At 36.2% G+C, this 20,753-nt stretch overlaps 1 protein-coding gene across 5 annotated transcripts in view; it reads left to right on the top strand.

Moving 5' to 3' along the window:
- The window catches only part of METTL25 (methyltransferase like 25), a 158,646-nt gene that overhangs the window by 70,960 nt on the left and 66,933 nt on the right, over positions 1 to 20,753 (top strand). For all 5 annotated transcript variants that reach the window (XM_064590833.1, XM_064590836.1, XM_064590835.1 and 2 more), the window contains exon 9: positions 19,867 to 19,960. In XM_064590833.1, the coding sequence (XP_064446903.1) occupies positions 19,867 to 19,960 (94 nt within the window). The remainder of the gene's footprint in view (positions 1 to 19,866; positions 19,961 to 20,753) is intronic.

Below are 20,753 nucleotides of genomic sequence, written 5' to 3'. Positions count from 1 at the left end.
GTGCAGCAGCACATGGAGAGGTCTCCCCTGAGCTTCTGGTTCCTCCAGTGGGAAAAGAACCCAGGGAGCACAGCCACCCCACCAACATTGGGGGTTACTTTATGAAAGCCCATCCTCTGATCTTGCCCCACAGTTATTGCAGGGATGTCTGTGGGGCTCAACCACTGAGAATCTGACTGGGATGGAGAAGGGGGAAGGGGCTTGCAATAATCAGCACATGGATATTGGCAGACCAAGTTCATACCTGTAGTGCCCAAGTAATAATCCCAACTGGTGGATTTGCTCATCTGCAAAACCAAGTCAGGGGCTCACTCTGACCAGGAAACTCAGTGGGGTGCACATCTGACTGATTCAGATCCTCAGATGAGGAGTTTTGCCATCTCTAGAGTCTGGTTTGCTCCACTCCCACGCAGGGAGCTGAGTTACAGCCCCACCCACTGTTGAGAGTATCTTCTGGTCCCAGTGAGCATAAGCATTGGCTACAACTTCTGGAAGCTCAGTGGTACTCCAGCCAGGAGGCAGGCTGGCAGAGCTGATCAGCCCCAGAGCAAATCCAGTACCAAGTATGAAGGATTCTTTTATTATGCACAGGCAGGAAGATTAATTCATAGCCAAGGGTGGTGGTAGCTCTCAGCCCTTCCCAACTGGAGAGCCTATTTGGGAAATAGGAGAATATTGGAAAATTTGGAGAGTAGCCTGGAGTAGCCTCTTCCCTCCTGCCCAGTTAAGGGAGCTGACACATAACACCACTGTGGAATGTGTCTTTTAGCCCATCTGACCAAAAGGGCTGGCAACAACTCCTGGAAGGTGTGTGGTCCAGCAATGCTTGAGTCTAGAGAAAGGCAAAGTCAATAGTTTACAAAGCAAAGCCAGTGGCCCTCTTCAGCTAGGAAACTTGGGGTGCAGGTTGGCTTGAGTTAAGACGACAAAGAGCTTTCCCAATTTTAGAGAGCACCGTATCCTAACCACTAGACCCCAGGGAGCTCCAGAGCTCTCCAGCTTTAGAGTTGCTTCTCTCACTGCACCTAGGCAAGGAATCTAATTCATAGACCCGCTCATTACTGAATACAGCCTTCAGCCTGTCCAACCAGGGAACTTAACCAGAACACACAGGAAGCTTCATAGCCCATTCAACAGCCCTACTTATAGTAGTACTTGAACAGAGAGCACTGCCCATGTCATCCCTTATCTGCAGAGCAAAACCAGTGACGTCACCTGACCAGGGAATTCTGTGCACACTCTGGCCTGATTTGGGTCCCCAAACAATGAGCTATATATAGGCCCTGGGTCTTATCCTGCTTCCCTGCCACGGCAAGGAAGTTAATTCATAGCCCCATATACTACTGAATATAGTACCGAGTACTAACCATCTAATAAGCATGACTAGAGAATCCAGGCAATCATGGAATCCATTCCACAGCCTCACTCAAGTCGAGAACCAAGCCAACATTCCTATCCAACTATTCTCAACCAGAGGCACACTCCCCGTCCCCATCCTCAGAGCTTGAACGGTTGCCTCACCCCAAAATAGACCATAATAGCAGTCCCTGCTACCTGTGGATGTTAGCAGTAGACAAACCCAGAAACCCAAATTGAGCTGACTGGTAAAAAAACAGTCTCTATCAAAGAAAACTTGTAAAGTCTGAAAGAGGAGCCCAGTTACTCCAGTGCTCAAATAACAACATAAGGAATCAAGGATCATGAAAAATCAGATAAGTATGCCACCAAAGGAAACTAATAAAGTTCTAATAACTGATCTTAAAGAAATGGAGATCTAAGAATTGTCAAAGAATTCAAAGTAATCCTCTTAAGGAAATTTAGTGAACTGCAGGAAAACACAAACAAAATTCAGAAAGCAATGCATGAACAAAATGAGAATTTTGACAAGGAAAAAGCAGCCATCCAAAAAAAAAAAAATCCTGGGGTTGAAAAGTACAGTTGACCCTTGAACAACATGGGTTTGAACTGCACAGATTCACTTATACACAGATTTTTTTTTTTTTGATAAATACAGTACAGTACTGTAAATGTATTTTCCTTATGACTTCCTTAATAACATTTTTTCTCAAGCCTACTTTATTGTAAGAATACAGTATACAATACATATAAAATATAAAATATGTTTTGATCAACTGTTTATGTTATAAGTAAGGCTTCAGTCAATAGTAGACTATTAGTAGTTACATTTTGAGTGGGGGAGTCAAAAGTTATACATGGATTTTCAACTGCATGGGAGGTCAATACCCTTTACTCCATGGTGTTCAAGGGTCTACTATATGATAATTGAACAGAAGAATTCAGTAGAGAGTTTCAAAAGTAGACTTATCCATACAGAAGGAAGAATCAGTGACCTAGAGGATAGGACATTAGAAATTACCCAGTCAGAGAAGCAAAAAGTGAAAAGAATGAGGAAAGCCTATGGCAAAATGGAACATATTGAAAAGAAACAATGTTAGTATTATAAGAATTCCAGATCAGGAACAAAGGGACAGAAAATATATTCAAGGCAACAATGGCAAAAAAAAGAAAAAAGAAAAAGAAAATATATTTAAGGCAACAATGGCTGAAAACTTCTCAAACCTGGTGAGAGAAAAGGACATCCTGATCCATGAGATCCAAAGGAATTCATATAGGTTGAACCCAGGTAGCACTATAAGACATAATTAAGTTGTCAGAAGTCAAAGACAAAGAATTTTAGGAGCAACAAGAGAGGGGTTATATACAAGTTATAGCCTCCCATAAGAATGTTGGCAGATTTCTCAACAAACTTTTCAGGCCAGAAGAGAATGGAATGACATATTGAAAGAAAATAACTGTCAGACAAGAATTCTATATCTGGCAAAGCTGTCCATCAGAAACGAAGAAGGGATAAAGTCTTTTCTAAACAAACAAAAGCTGAAGGAGCTCTTTGCCACTCGATCTGCCTCATAAGGAATGCTAAATAAGAGTTCTTTGAATGGACATACAGGAACATTATATATTTAAGTGCTCCAATATTGGGCACATTATTCAGACAGAGAAGCAATAAGAAAACAGCAAATTTGAACCTTCTAGATAAAATGGACTTAACAGACATGTACAGAACATTCTATTCAACAACAGCAAAATAGACATACTTTTCAAGTGCATATGAAACATTTTCTAGAGTAGATCATATGTTAGGCCACAAAACAAGACTTAGCAAATTCAAGAAGACTGAAATCATACAAAGTGTCTCCTCTGACCCCAATGGCATAAAATTAGAAATCTGAAAATTGAAAACTGGAAAATTCACAAATACATGAAAATTAATATCAAAGAAGATATTAAAAGGTTTCTTGAAATAGATAAAAATGGAAATACAACATATACCAGATCTTACAGGATGCAGTGAAAACAGTTCTAAGAGGAAAGTTCTTAGCAATAAATGCCTATATTAAGAAACAAGAAAGATCTCAAATACCCTACCTCTGATTTAAGGAACTATAAAAAGAAGAACAAATTGAGCCCAAAGTTAGAAGAAAAGAACTAATAAATATTAAAACAGAAAGAAGTAAAATAGAGAACAGAAAAAGAATAGAACAAGCTGAGAGTTGGTTCTTTGAAAAGGTAAACAACATTGACAAACCATTTTTTGGAGGGGGAGATTGAGAGAGAGAGCTGGGAGTCAGGAAGGGAGAAGGAAAGAGACTCTTAAGCAGGCTCTACACACAGTGCAGAGCGGGGCTTAATCTCACAACCCTGAAATCATGACCTGAGCCGAAATCAAGAATCAGACACTTAACTGACTGAGCCACCCAGACACCCCCAAAATTGACAAACATTTAGCTAGAATAACTAAGGAAAAAAAGAGAAAGGACCCAAATCAATAAAAGTTACAAATGAAAAAGGAAGCATTACAACTGATACCACAGAAATTCAAGGATCAAAAGAGGCTACTATGAACAACTATATGCCAACAAACTGGACAACTTAGAAAATGGAAAAATTGTAAACATACAACTTAATGAAGACTGAATCAGGAAGAAATAGAAAGTCTGAATAGACTAATTACCAGTAAGGAGATTGAATCAATAATCAAAACCTCTCAATGAAGAAAGCCCCAGGACCAACTGTCTTCACTGGTGATGTTTTAAGAAACATTTATTGATTTATTTTTAAAGATTTTACTTATGTATGTATTTTAGAGAGAGTGTGTGCACAAGTGAGCAAACACATGAGTGGGGGGAGGGGCAGAGGGAGAGGGCGAGAGGGAATCCCAAGTAACTCTGTGCTGAGCACAGAACCAGACATGGGATTCAATCCCACCACCCTGAAATCATGACCTGAGCTGAAACCAAGAGTCAGATGCTTAACTGACTGAGTCACCCAGGTTCCCCTTTTATGAAACATTTAAAGAGGAATTAGCATCAATTCTTCTCAAACTTTCTAAAAAATCCAAAAGGAGGGAACATTCCCAAACTTATTTTATGAGGCCAGCATTATCCTGATACTAAAACCAGAAAAAAGACACTGTTGAAAAGAAAACTATTTGCCAATATCCCTGATGAGTATAGATATAAAAATTCTCAGTAAAATACTACCAAATGAAATTCAGTAGCATATTAATTAAAAGGACCATTTGCCATTATCAAGTGGGATTTATCCTACGGATACAAGGATGGCTCAACATATGCTAACCAATCAATGTGATATATTAATAGAATGGAAGAGTCATGATCATGTAAATAGACACAGAAAACACATTTGACAAAATTCAGCATCCATTTATAATAAACTCTTAACAAGTTCAGCATAGAAGGCATTTATCTCAGCATAATAAAAGCCATAGATGGCAGACCCACAGCTAATATCATACTCAGTGGTAAAAGTAGAAAGCTTTTCTGCTAACATGAGGAATAAAAGAAGGATGCCCACTCTCACCACTCCATTTCAACATGGTACTAGAAGTACTAGTTAGAGCAATCAAGCAAGAAAAAGAAATAAAAGGAATCAGAATTGGAAAAGAAAAAGTAAAATTGTCTCTATTTGCAGATGACATGATTTTATATATAAAAAATCCTAAAGATTCAGTGAAAGAAACTGAATTCAATAAAGTTGCAGGATACAAAATTAACATATAAAAATCAGTAGTGTTTCTATACCCTAACAATGACTTCTCTGACAAAGAATTAAAGAAACTTAGGGAAATGCAAATACAACAGTATCAAAAACAATAAAATAGGAATAAGTTTAACCAAGAGTGTGAAAGATCTCTACTCTGAAAACTACAAAACACTGATGAAAGAAATCAAGGAAGACACAAATAAATGGATATCCTGTGTCCATAGATTGGAAGAATTAATAGTGTTAAAATGTAAATACTACAAAAAGCCATCTAGATTCAGTGCAATCCCTATCAAGATTCCAATAACTTATCCTAAAATCTATATGGAATCACAAAAGACCCTGAGTAGCCAGAGAATTCCTGAGAAAGAATAACAAAGCAGGAGAGATCACACTTCCTGCTTTCAAGCTGTACTCATCAAAACAAGATGGTACTGGCATAAAAACAGACCAATAGACCAGTGGAACAGAACTGAGAGCCTAGAAATAAACTGAAGCATATATAATTGATTAATATTTCACAAGGGAGCCAGGAATACCCAATGGAGAAAAGACAGTCTCTTCAATAAATGGTGCTGGGATAACTGGATATTCACACAGAAAAGAATGAAACTGGACCCATATCTTACACCACCCACAAAAATTAACTCAAAATGGGTTAAAGACTTAAGTGTAAAACCTAAAACCATGAAACTCCTGACAAAACGTAGGAATAAAGCTTCTTGACATGGGTGTTGGTAATGATTTTTTTTGTTATGACACCTAAAGTACAAGCAACAAAATAAAAAATAAACAAATGAGACTATATCAAACTAAAAAGCTTCTGCACAGCACAATAAACCATCTACAAAGTGAAAAAAACCCTACAGAATGGGAAAATATATTTGCAAACCATATATCTGTTATATAAAGAACTCATACAATTTGATAACAAAACAACAAAACTTTTAATGGACAAAGGTCCTGAATAGACATTTTTCCAAAGATAGACAAAAGGCCAACAAGTACATGGAAAGATGCTTAACATTACTAGTCATTAGGAAATGCAAATTAAAACCACAATGAGATTGGGGTGCCTAAGTGGCTCAGTCAGTTAAGTGTCTAGCTTGATTTTGGCTCAGTTCACGATCTCAGGGTTGTGAAATCAAGCCCTGCATCAGCTCTATGCTCAGTGTGGAGTCTGCTTGAGTTTCTCTCTCTCCCTCTCTCTCTCTGCCCCTCCCCTCCTCTCACACGCACTCTCTCTCAAATAAGTAAGTAAATATTTAATAAAAGAAAACCACAATGAGATCACCTCACACCTGTTGGAATGGCCATGATCAAAAAGATAAGAGATACCATGTTGGCGTGGATATGGACAAAAGGGAACCCTTGTGCACTGTTGGTGGAATTATAAATTGGTACAACCACTGTTGAAAACAGCATAGAGAATTCTCAAAAAAATAAAAAATAGAAGTACCAGATGATCCAGCATTCTCACCTTTGGTAATATATCTGAAGGAAATGAATATACCAACTCAAAAAGATATCTGCACCCCTATGTTCATAGCATCATTATTTACCATAGCTAAGATATAGAAACAACCTAAGTGTCCTTCAATGGATGAAGGGATAATGGAATGTTATTCAGCCATCATAAAATGAGGAAATCTTATCATATGCAATAATATGAGTGGACCTGAAGGCACTATGCTAAGTGAAATAAGACAGAAAAGGACAAATATTGTATGATCTCACTTATATGTGGAATCTCAAAACAAAAGCAAATATAAACAAAACCACCAAATTTATAGAAAGAAGTCAGACCTGCGGTTACCAAGGGCAGAGGGCAGGGAGATGGAGAATTGGAGGGAGGTGACTATACGGTACAAACTCTAGGTTATAAGATAAATATGTACTATGGATATAATGTACAACACAATAACTATATCTAACACTGCTATATGATATATAGAAAAGTTGTTAAGAGAGTAAATCCTAAGAGTTCTCATCCTAAGAGGAATTTTTCCTTTTTTTTCTTTTTTAAATGTATATGAGAAGATGGATGTTATAGCTGAACCTATTGTGATAATCATTTCATAATATATGTAAATCAAACCATCCTGCTATACACCTTAAACTTGTATGCTAATTATTTCCCAATAAAACTAGGGAAAAAGGTAAGTTCTGTGTTTATGTGGGTACTTGAATGTCACCATGTATCTTATGAAATTAGTTTATTCATACTTGAAGTGAATCCTTTTCTAAGACACTTATAAAAAATCAAGCCACTGTATGTTGTTAAGTCAAAATTAAATGTTAAAATACTTCTTGTTAATGGTAAAAACAACAACAAAAACTATAGGGCAAATACCTAGGAGAAGATGGGAATCAAAAGAGATAAGCCCAGCTTCTTCTGGGGCTGCATTTCCCCAGAAGCATCTGCCAGTTCTTAAAAAGGCAGCTGTCTAACAGTTAACAAAGTAGACAGAGAAGGTGAGCACAGCTTTCAATAGAGTAACAGTTCTGTGAGACAAAAGTTAAAGTTCATAGCCTGCCCTAGGAGGAGGACTCCATTGGCCAGGCACACCACTCATACCTTGAGTTAGGTCCACAGTATGAGTAAAGGTGAACTATAAATGAAATAGTCCTAAGATGCTTTAAAGCCCCACTTGGAATTATCTGAAGCTGTGATTAAAGTATTTCAGATTACTACTTTTTCTAGCTGCCTACTATTGGCAAATCCTCTCTGGACAAAAATAATACATATCTAGGCCCAAATTATCACGATAGTTTGCTATATATAGCATTTAGCAAGCAACCCAAAATAACCAGCCATGTGATGAAATAGGACATGACCAAAAACCAAGGTAAACTACATGCAACAGAAATGGACTAGTTGGGAGTTCAGAGATAGCTTAAAATAACAACCAGAGAAACTTCCACTTTGGGAAAATGGAATAGATACACATTTTTCTATTTTTCCTGGAAACTACAATTAAAAATCTAGAACTATCTATAAAATATAAGAAGATTCTGAAAGAGTCTTGGAGAGAATAAAGCAAACTAGCTTAAGGTCTCAGGACCCAATGAACAATGTAGTGGGAGTTCCCTGGGTTTTCTTTTTGCCTTAAAAGCCTTGTATTGGAGCTGAAGTAAACTGCAATCCAGAAATGCCACTGGGCACATGCCAAAAAAAAAAAAAAAAAAAAAACCTTCTCTTTCTAGCCAAAGGACCAGGAAAGAGGGAGGCACAGGAAAACCTTTCAATAGACCTACCATATTGCAGCCAGAATAAAATATTGTGCCCCCCCACCCCATGCCAACAAAGGCCAAGTGGAGAGCCTAGACTTCCATCTTTGCCACATTGTAATGAGGTTCCCGAACACCAGTTGTGGAATGGTGTCAGAGAAGGACAAGTAGGAAACTAGGATTTCCTCCCCACCAGGTGGTAACAAGCACCCCACCACTGCTGCCACAGTGTCAGAGACCATGTGGGGACCTGAACTTCTGCCCACCTAACAGTAAAAAGGTGTTACACTCTCTCCCCACCAGTGTGGCATCAGAGAAGGCCTAGTAGTAGAGAGTCAGGATTTTCACCATTGCCCAGGAGTTACAAGGCCACTCCTACCACAACATCAGTGGAGAAGATGTGGGAAGCTGGAACTCCTAGCACTAACAAGGTGTCAACAGAGGCTGGGTTATCTTCACACAAAACTTGTATATAAATGTTTACGGCAGCTTTATTCATAGCATCCCAAACTGAAAACAACCTGTATGCCCTTTAACAGATAGCTAAACAAACAGTGCTAATCCATACCATGGAATACTACCCAGTGATAAAAAGGAATGAGCTATTGATATAACAACCGGGATGAAACTACAAAAAAATTATACTGAGTGAAAAAAAGCCAGTCTCAAATTATGAGACATTTCAGGAAACCAGATAAAGGAAATAACAGTCTCTCTGAATTCTTTCCTATAATTGCATGTGAATCTACAATTATCCTAAAATAGAAATTTTTATTAAACTACTTAAATGTATGTTGAAATAAAAATATTTTGTCAGAGAACCAAAACATACAAAAAAATAACCCAAGTGAAAATTCTGCAACTGAAAAATAAAATAATTGAAATTAAGAAATCTGTGAGTTGGGCGCCTGGGTGGCTCAGTTGGTTAAGCGACTGCCTTCGGCTCAGGTCATGATCCTGGAGTCCTGGGATCGAGTCCTGCATTGGGCTCCCTGCTTAGCAGGGAGTCTGCTTCTCCCTCTGACCCTCCTCCCTCTCATGCTCTCTGTCTCTCATTCTCTCTCTCGCAAATAAATAAAATCTTAAAAAAAAAAAAATCTGTGAGTGGTATTAATAGCATTGTAGACACAGCTGAAGAAATAATTAGTAAACTGGAAGACAGGTCAGAAGAAAACATCCACAGTGAAACATGAAGAAACAGAAAGATGGAGAATACAAAAGAAAGACTAAGCTATGGAGAATACAGTGAATAGGCCTCACATACATGTTAGTTGCAGTTTGAGAAAAAAGGAGAGAGCAAATAGGGCAGTAGCAATAGTAAGAAAAGACATGAGTCCAAGAAATTTAAGAAGTACACTAATTCTTGGGGTGCCTGGGTGGCTCAGTTCGTTAAGTGTCTGCCTTCGGCTCAGGTCATGATCCCGGGGTCCTCTGATCGAGCCCCACTTTGGGCTCCCTGCTCAGCGGGTAGTCTGCTTCTCCCTCTCACGCTCCCTTTGTGTTCTCTCTCTCTCAAATAGATAAATAAAATCTTTAAAAAAAAGTACACTAACCCCATGGAGAAGTGAATAGAGAAATTGCAGAGAAATACAGTTAAACAACAAGATACCACTACACACCTATTAGAATATCAAAATCCAGAACACTGATAACACTAAATGCTAGCAAGGTTGTGGAACAATAAGAACTTGCATTCATTGCTGGTGGGAATGCAAAATGAGACAGCCAATTTGGAAGAGTTTGGTAGTTTCTTGCAAAACTAAACCTACTCTTACCATATGATCCAGCAATCACAGTTGTTGGTATTTACCTAAAGGAGTTGAAAACATGTCCACACAAAAACCTCCACACTGATGTTTGTAGTAACTTTATTCATAATTTCCCAAACTTGGATGCAACCAAGATATCCTTTAGTAAGAAGATGGGTAAATTAACTGTGGCACATCTAGACAGTGTAACATTATTCACAGAAAGAAAAAAAAAGAGAGGTATGAGGCCATGAAAACACATGGAAGATACTTAAATGTATATTGTTAAGCCAATCTGAAAAGGCTATATACTTTAGAATTCCAATCATATGACATTCTGGAAAAGGCAAAACTATGGAGAGAGTAAGAAGAGCAGGGCTTGGGATGGGATGAAGGATGAACAAGTGAAGCACAGAAGATTTCTAGGGCAGTGAAGATACTTTGTGTGATTCCATAATGATGGATACGTGTCACATTTGTCAAGAAAGAGGTATGGGGGTACCTGACCAGGTACCAGAGTTAATTAAGGGTTAACCAACATGATCATTTAGTACTGGGACAGCTAAATTCTTGCAACAGTGAGGCCATCCTTAAAAATTAATATTCTTTGGGAACACAAGAGCCTTTTTTTGGATGTTACTAGTTGAGAGGGTACTCTTAAGTAAATGGACAAATATAATATGTTAATGAATAAACAGACAATATTGTAAAAATGTCAGCTCTTCACAAAGTGATTGCTAGATTGTTGCAATTCAGTACATCTAATGAATATCCCCAAAGTGTATTAGTGTGTGTATGCATGTGTGTTTGTGTGTGTTACGGAATTTGTAAGTTGTTTCAGGATATACATGAGAGAGCTAAATGGCAAGTATAGCCAAGACGTTACTGAAGAAGAAAAACAAGGTTGAGAAACTTGTCTTACCAAATGACAGAATTTTTTTTTTTAACTATAGTGATTTAGATGATTGGCTTATTGGCTGGCTAGTGGAATTAATAGTGTAGATCAAACCTTTTGTTATATCATTTGTTATCATTAGAAGAGGCAGTAGTCATTAGGACTGCTAGGACAGTAATTTATACAGTTATACAGTGTATTAGTTTCCTTTGATGCTATAACACATTCCGACAAATTTAGTGGCTTAAAACCACATAAATTTATTATCTAGCCCCCTGAAGGTCAGAAGTCCAAAGTGGGTTTCACTGTGCAACAATCAGGTAACTTCAGGGCTGCATTTCTTCTGGGAGCTCTAAGGGATAATCCATTTCTTTACCTTTGACAACTTTTAGAGGACCCTGCATACTTTGGCTTATGGCTCCTTCCTCAATCTTCAAAGCCCACAGCATAGCATCTTTAAATCTTTCTATAATTCTGACATCCTTTCTGTCTCCCTCTTCCACTTTAAAGGATCCTTAAAATTACCTTGGGCCACCTGGATAATCCAGAATTCTCTATTTTAAACTCAGCAGATTAGAAAATTTAATTACATCTGCAACCTTAATTTCTCTTTCCATGTGATATATGCAAGGTTCTGGGGATTAGAATGTGGACATCTTTGGTGGACCATTATTCTGCTCACTACACAAAAAAAGATTAATCTGAACCCCTACTTTACAACAAACACAAAAATCAATTCATAGTGGGTTAAAAATTTGACTGTGAAAGGTGATACTATAGTACTTTTAGAAGATAGTATTGAAGAATAGCTTTATGATCTTGAGATAGGGGAAGGATTTCTCAAACAATATAAACCTGCAAATCTTAAAATTAAAGTTTGAAAATTCAATCACATTAATATTTTTTAAAAGATTTTATTTACTTGAGAGAGAGTGAGAGAGAGCATGCGCACAAGAGAGAGCACAAGTGAAGGTGGGGCGAGGGGCAGACGGAGAGGGATAAGCAGACTCCCTTCTGGCTCCATGACCCAAGCCGAAGGCAGGCACCTAACCAACTGAGCCTCCCAGGAGCCCCTCAGTCACATTAATATGAAGAACTTCTGTTTTCAGATGTCATAGAAAGAGTGGAAAGAAAAGTAACCACTGGTAGAAACTAATTGCAAGTCCTGTAACTAGAAATAGACTAATAGCCAAAATACATAATTCCTGCAAATTTGTGGAAAAACTAACCTATTTTAAAGAAAAATAGTGAAAAGACTTGATTAGTCTTTTGATCTTGCCCTATGTATCTCTTCCTCTGGCTATCCATCTGTATCCTTTATCATATCCTTTAATATACTGGGAGATGTAAGTGTTGGGTTCTGTGAACTGTTCTAGGAAATAACTGAATCCGAGGGGGAGGAGAAAGTCATGGGAACCTAAAGTTTATAGCCAGGTTGGACAGACATTGTAAGTAACCTAGGGAACTAGTACTTGCAGTTGGCATCTGAAGTGGGGAAGCAATCTAGTAGGACTGAGCCTTTAACCCACATCCAGTGTCAGAAGCATTGTGAGTGTGCCCTTAGTCAGAACTGTTGTGGGAGTAAAGGAGAAACACAAAAGGAGAATTTAGGTATTTCCAATTCAGACCATTAAGCAAAAATTTAGAAGATTGACACTATCAAATGATAGCAAGAACGTAGATCACCTAGAACCGTCCACATTGCTGGTGAGAGGGAAGAAAGTTCGTTTTCAGTCCTTTGGAAAACAAGTTAGCACCACCCAATAAAGTTGAAAATGCCTAGTTGCCTAGTTAGTTTTACCTACTAACGTTGAAAATACTGTCTCAGCATGTCTAAGTATATATCCTAGAAACTCTTGTACATGTGCTCCCAGAGACATCTACAAGAATGACCAATAGCAGCAATATTTATAAGAGCAAAAATCTAGGAACCAAAAGTTCATTAATAAGAGAATGGATAAATTGTAGTAGAATACTGTGCCACAGTGAAAATGTATTAATTACAACTACATGCATCAGTGTAGACGAATCTTGTGAATATAAAAGTCATAGAAAAACTTCTACAGGATGGTTCCATTTGTATAATTCAAACAAGCACAACTGTATAATTATTTAGGAACATAAATATATGATAAACAATAAAAAATATAAGAATGATAAACACAAACAAGACTCAGTATTGTAGTTTCTTATGGGAGGGGGGACATTTGAGTAGTCAGGGAGATGAGGTGGGGAAGAAACACAAGGGGTACATGGGGATTTCAATATCCTGTTATGTTCTATTTTTTAAGTTTGATATTGGGTACAAGGGTTCATTTTACTGACATTCTGTGTAGTTTATACATATTGTATAAATACTTACATGTTTGTGTTCAATAGCAATAAAATTTTAATTTCTTATTAGGCTACACCCCAGGCTTAGTTGAGCAGCATGTTATACTCACAGCATCTATTATAGTCACTTCACTATAGTGATAGAAAAATTAAGATACAAGTAGTTAAAGCTTGCCTAAAGTCATAGAGCCTGAAAAACTAAGATTAGGACTAAATTCATAGTCCATAAATATTTTCACTATCCCATGCTGCTTATTTACATTTTTTGGAATATTTTTAATATGATTTGAGTTGCACAGATCTTTTTATTAGGACTGTAAATCAAGGTTAACTTGATTGGAATCTCTGTCCAGCAAGGATACTAAAGTCAACCACATTAACAAAATGAAGTGTAAAAATCATACAATAATCTCAATAGATGTAGAAAAAACATTTGACAAAATTGAACATCATTTTTGATAAAAACTCTCGACAAAGTGGGTATAGAGGAAATGTACCTCAATGTAATAAAGGCCATATATGACAAACTTACAGCTAATAATCATATTCAATAGTGAAAAGCTTAGAACTTTTCCTCTAAGATCAGGAATAAGAGAAGGGTGCCCACTCTCAGCACTTTTATTCAACATAGTATTAGAATTCCTAGCCAGAGAAGTAAGGCAAGAAAAAGAAATAAAAGACACCCAAATTGGAAAGGAAGAAGTAAAACTGTCACTATTTGCAGTTGACATGAATTTTATAGAGAGAAAACCCTGAAGATTCTACCAAAAACTATTAGTACTAATAAATGAATTCAGTAAAGTTGCAGGATATAAAATCAATATACAAAAGGTTGTTAAGTTTTTACACACTAACAATGAACTATCAGAATGAGAAGAAAATGATACCATTTGGCATTGCATCAAGATGTATAAAATAAGAATAAATTTAACCAAGGAGGCCAAAGACCTGTGCACTTTAAACTATAAGATATTGATGAAAGAAACTGAAGAATACACAAATAAATGGAGAGATATTCCATGCTCATAAATTGGAAGAATTAATATTGTAAAAATGGCCATACTACCAAAAGCAATCTACAGATTCAGTGCAATCCCTATCAAAATTCCAATGGAAGTTTTCACAGAAATAGAAAATAATACTAAAATTTATATAGAATGGTAGTCAAAGCCATCTTGAGAAAGAAAAACAAAGCTGGAGGCATTATGCTCCCTGATTTCAGACTATATTATAAAGCTATAATAATCAAAACAGCATGGTGTTGGCATAAAAATAGGCACATAGCACAATGGAACAGACTAGAGAGTTCATGGATAAACACCTATGCATATATGGTCAATTAATTTATGACAAAGGCAGTATGAATAGCAATGAGGAAAAGACAGTCTCTTCAGTAACCCTGGACAGTTAACATGCCAAAGAATAAAACTAGACTACTGTCTTACACCAGACACAAAAATTAACTCAAAAATGGATTAAAGACCTAAATGTAAACCTGACACCATACAACTCTTAGGAGAAGACAGGCAATAAACTCCTTGACATCAGTTTTGGCAGTAAATTTTTGGATCTGACTCCAGAAGCAAAGGCAACAAAAGCAAAAACAAGTGGGACTATATAAAACTAAGAAATTTCTGCACAGCAAAGGAAATGATCAGCAAAATATAAAGGCAACCTACTGAATGTTTGCAAGTCCTATATCCAGGTAAGGGGTTAATATCCAAAATACATAAAAACTCATACAGCTCAATAGCAAAAATACAAACAATCCAATTAAAACATGGGTAGAGGACCTGAATACACATCTTTTCAAAGAAGACATACAGATCACCAACAGGCATGTGAAAGAATGTTCGACCTCACTAGTCAGTAGGGAAATGCAAATCAAAACCACCATGAGATACCATCTCGCAGCTGTTAGAACGAGTGCTACCAAAAAGACAGGAAATAAGTGTTGGTGAGGATGTGGAAAAAGGGGAACCCTGTGCACTGTTGGTGGAAGTATAAATTGGTACAGCCACTATGGAAAAGTGTGGAGATTCCTCAAAAAATTAAAAATAGAACTACCATATGATCCAACAATTTTTACTTCTGGGTATTTATCTGAAGAAAATGAAAACATTAATTTGAAAAGACACCTGCACCCTTATGTTCATTGCAGCATGATTTACAATAGCCAAGATATGGAAACAACCTAAGTGTCCACTGATGGATGAATGGATAAACACACACACAATGGAATACTACTCAGCCATAAAAAAGAATGGAATCTTCCATTTCTAATAACATGGATGGACCTTGAGGGTATCATTATACTAAGTGAAATTAGGTAGAGAAAATAAATACCGTATGATTTTACTTACATGTAGAATCTAAAAAAAGCAAAACAACACAAAACAAAACAAAAAACCGAGCTTGTAGATACACAGAACACATTGGTGGTTGCCAGAGAAGAGGCAGGTGGGGAGTGGTCAAAATGGGTAAAGAGGGTCAAAAGGTACAAACTTGCAATTATAAAATAAGTAAGTCATGGGATTATAATATACATCATGGTGACTATTGTTTATTAATAATACTATATTGCTTACTAAAAGTTGCTAAGAGTAAATCTTAAGTTTTCATCACCAGAAAAAAAAAATGTTTTTGTAACTATGATGCATGTTAACTAGACTTGTGATCATTTCGCAGTGTTTACAAAAAACAAATCATTACCTTGTATACCTGAAACTAATACGTTATATGTCAATTATACCTCAATTTAAAAAAAGTATGAATGCTAAAGACAGAAAATAAGATTACCTTATTACTTCTTTCTCATTTTGGTTAATTTGTTTTCTTGTTAACTAAAATAGTGTGCAAGTGATATGTACTTTTAGACTATCTGAAACATTATTCTAAAAGTTTAAGTGTAATTGTTCATAGCCTAAGATTAGAAGTAAACTTTTTCATGGACTTAAATAATAGCATTTTTACTCTATTAATTTTAATTATGATTGAGCATTAACATTTATGTTCAAACTCAATAATTTATAGAAAACTCTTGATTTTATAATTAGTCCTTATCTGGAAACTTTCCAAGGGGAATAAAATGTCAAAGAAGGAATTTCATTGTGTAAAAATCTCTTCAAACACCTAGAAAGAGAGCACGGGAAATATATACACTTTACTCACAGTTATTCTCTTTCATAATGAGTATGGTATACAGCTGTACAATAAATATTATAATTTTTGATACCTTTATATATTACCTAGTTTAATTTTGGTTTGATTTTGCTATAGTCAAATAGAAAAGTTATAAACCAGATCACAAAAACTGACTCACAAAATTAAAACTGATTACTTAATCCATAATGTGTGGCTAAATTGAATTTAGGAAGTCTGGTCTTTTAAATTTCAGAGGAGTTTGAAGATTTTTGGAGTTCCCTTAACCATTTGCCATTTTTAGTAACATTTTATGTTGTGGATCTCAAGTCTTCCAATATGTGTTAGCATAAAAAAGGCACAAAATAATTAATTTTATAAGAATTTTGTAGTGATGGAGAAACTGGATTTTGTCACTTTCTGTCCTGCATGTGCTTGTTTTCATTTATTTGGTATACATCTACTTCACATTTTCCTAAAATTTCCTACACTAATGTTGCCTCTTTGGAAAGTGCTACATGTAAACCATGTTCTTGCAATTGTATTTTTGGAAAAACATGTGGGTGGTGTTGGAGTCACTTGAGTAGAATTTTAATTAGATCTACTGCATTCACTTTTATTAAAGGAATGAATACTAATTCCTTTTTAGCATGCTGACCATGCTTTATTCTGACAGAGGGCCCCCTTTTAATTTGTTCTTCAAGTCCCATCATTTGTCTTTCAGAAACAGTCATGTCACTTTTCTAACTTCAAAATGTTTGATAATTCCTCTTCTTTATATTCAAACAATAAAATATCCTTATTATGGCATTCAAGGCCATTTCTGAGCTGTCACTAAGATCCTTTGCAGCCTAATCCATCACCCCATTTTTTCCCCCTCTGCACCCCAAACAGCTGCCCATGCACACTGTCCTGCCACACTGGATTATTCATTGTTTCTCATGCAATTAATTTTATATCTGGTATGCTTCCTTGAAGTTCCTGTAGCTACATGGAATATCCTCCCCATTTCTGCCACCCTTTCCTTCCACAGCTTCTGGCCGGTAAAATCTAAGCACTCTTTAAAACCCAGTTTGGAAGACATCTCTGTGATATTTTTCTTTTCTCCTTCTCACCCTCTTCTCTTCTCCCATAGGATTTAATCAGTGATTTACTGTTCTGATCGAACCTGATAGTACAATTAGTTGTTTGTGTCTACTCCTGTACCACCTAGTGAGTTCCTCGATGGCCATTTTTTAGTTTTTTTAAATAAAACGATGTACAGAGTGCTTAAGAGCATAGATTCTGAAAATCCTTTTGGGACCCCATATTCCCTTTCAACTCTCTTTTATCTGTTCTTTTCTTTACTGGAAAACTCCTTGAAAATGCTGCCAATTTCTTTTACTTTTTCTCGTGAGTTCCAATCAGATTTTACTTCTATCACTCCATCAAACCACTCTTTCAGGGGCACTAATGACCCATGTTTCTAAATCCCATTGTCAGTTCTCAACCATCTTACTTGGTCTGTCATCAGTATTTTACACAATTTACCACTCAAGTGAAGATCTTTTTTCTCTCGTATTGTAAGCAAAGTCCTTCATAAGACACATTTTCCCCTTTCTCTCTTTTTTTTTTTTTTTTGGTTTATTTTGCTGATTCCTCTTCTTCTTTCAGAGCTCTAATTGTTGGAGTGCCTTTATTTATTTTTTTTTTAATCTATACTTACTACCTAGGTGATCTTATGTCTCATGGCTTTAAATACCATCTATATGCTGATGAATCCCAAACTATAGTCCAGTTAATAACAATCATATTCTTCGCATTGCTCGGGCTAGAAATCTTGGAGGCAGCGTTGACGTCTCTCTTTCTCACACTGCCTAGATACAGTCCTTCAACAATTTTGTACTCTGTACCATTAAAATATATGTAAAATTCTCTTGCTTCTCACCATACTCAAGGTCACCACCCAGGTCCAAACTCTCCTCTAGATTATTGTAATAACTTTCTAATTGGTCTTACTGCTTCTATTTTCACCACCTGTAGTAGGTAAGATGTACATTATCTATTATATGATATCTGTTACATGTAAGATAAGTATGTGTAGGATCTGAGAATTACACAGAAACTTAGATATAATTTCTGTTTCCTGGAACCTATATCTATTCAAACAGCTATTATTTAAAAGCAGTGATGTTATAACAAATGAATGGAAGAAGGATACAGGCTATAGAAATTCAAAATTAGAAAGGATTATTGCTAGTCATGTTACCAAAAAGAATACATAATTTGAGCTTGTTCATATAGGGGGACTCTAGTTTAACTGAGCTGAAGAAGAGAGTGGAGAACCTTATAATCCATTAGGAAGTGATTGAGCAAATGCACCAAGACATAACAGTGGAGAATAGTCTGAAACAATGAGCAGGAAAACTGAATTCTGGATTATAATGGGAAAATGTGGGAATAGCCAGAAAATAGTGGTCCCTGATCACTTAACTAAGGAGTTTCAAATTTATCCCAAGAAATGGCAAAGGTATTGAAAGTTTTTTGAGCAGGGAAGTAGTAAATAAAAATGTTCCTCTAAGAAAATATGACAGTGCAGGCAGAAATGAAGAGGACAGACTTCAGGCTTAAATAGTAAGTAGCTACAATAATTAGGACTCGAGATAATCATAAGTAGAATTGAGGTGGCCATCTAGAAATGGAGCAGAAAGAATATATTTGAGATACATTTCAAAGGAAGAATTGATAGATCTTCATGTCTAATTAATCAGAGGGATTAATATTTATACTGCCAAGAGTAGTAAGTGAGGCTTTATTCATTGTTTTTGATAACTTGGAAGTGGTGAATTTTTTATTCCCTTGATTTTTATATTCTACCTCAGTTGCAACCAAAGTTGTGCGATGTGATATTCTCATATTTCATTATTTAAATTTAAAACCATCTCATATTTTGTTTAAACTGTGGTGAAAATCTGCAGGGCACAAATGAGATCAAGTCAGACCCAACTCAGCATATGGTGCTTTAATGGCTGGCACTGAAGGAGTTCTCTTTGCATAGCTGTTGAATTATCGCCACCATTAGCAGGTGTTGCAGTGAAATATGCACTATAATGTTGCCAGTAAAATTAAATGTGTTTTGTAGCATAGTGGAAACTTTTGAAAGACCTATAGTTCTCTTTAAAAATGAAGCTTTTTAATATTGTAAGTTTACAAGTTCTTTCTTATAGTATTCAAATATTGTTTTCCACTGCTGTATGTTGAAGGAATTCTCAGAAGCAGATCTTAAACACTTTATAATATGTAATTTAAAAATGTTTACAAAAATATTACTACATCTTTGTCAAATCTGAAGCTTGTGCCATATACACAAAGTATTTAAAAATATTTCATGATTGAATTTAAAATCATCTATAAATTGGAAAAACTAAAAAGTGATTCACTTTTATTTTGCAGTGATCGGCACGTGGGTAAAATGTATTCAAAATCCTCTTCCTTTCTGGACTATGTCAGAAAGTCTCTAAAGAAGCTTGGATTAGATGAGTCCAAGGTCAGTATATGATTGTTGTTTTCATAAAAAAACAAAACAAAACAGGAGAACTTCTATGGGGTAATGAGTTGAGAGGATACAAAATAATTTACCTTCTACTTTTCTTCCATTTGTGAAAAACATCTAATTATATTGAGACCATACCTCCATTACCTTTATTCCAAGTTCATCTTTCCTGTCAGTGTGGATGGTTTGCTGTCCTACATCTCTAGAGAGACTCCCCCTTAGGTTTATTCAGGTACCAGGTACCAGTTCTCAAATCAAAACAGTTAAAAAACAAGATAACAGAACAAATGGGAATTATAAGTAAAGCAAGAGCAATAAGACAATAAACTGCATTTATTTAAAGACTGTATAACTAATTAAAATCAAAAATCTTAAAATTCAAAAGCCTTTATGAAAGGGAGAATGCTGAGAAGTGGTGACATCATAGAGGAGGCTCAAGCTAATAATTGAGAACCTAATGTTGAAGATAAAATGGTAAGCTAGTTGGCTAGTAGTAATAAATATTCTAACCCTGAGGAAAAAAATAAACTTTCAATTCAGAGTTATTGACTAAAGTATTAAGTTGAACTTGGACCACTCTGGTATTTTGGGTTTTTGTGTTTGTTGGTTTGGGTTTTTTGTTTGTTTAGGGGGGAGGGGCAGAGAGAGGGAGAGAGAATCTTAAGCAGGTCATGCCCAGAGTGGAGCCAGACGCAGGGCTCCTTCTCACAATCCTGAGATCATGACCTGAACCAAAATCAAGAGTTGGACACTTGATGAGCCACCCAAATGCCCCACTCTGGTATTT

Source organism: Mirounga angustirostris, unplaced genomic scaffold (assembly GCF_029215605.1).
Source record: "Mirounga angustirostris isolate CCGP_5_RB_7025 unplaced genomic scaffold, mMirAng1.0.hap1 SCAF_5, whole genome shotgun sequence".
Taxonomy (NCBI): domain Eukaryota; kingdom Metazoa; phylum Chordata; class Mammalia; order Carnivora; family Phocidae; genus Mirounga; species Mirounga angustirostris.
The sequence above is the reverse complement of the archived record's forward strand: the minus strand, read 5'-3'. Positions and strand labels throughout refer to the sequence as shown.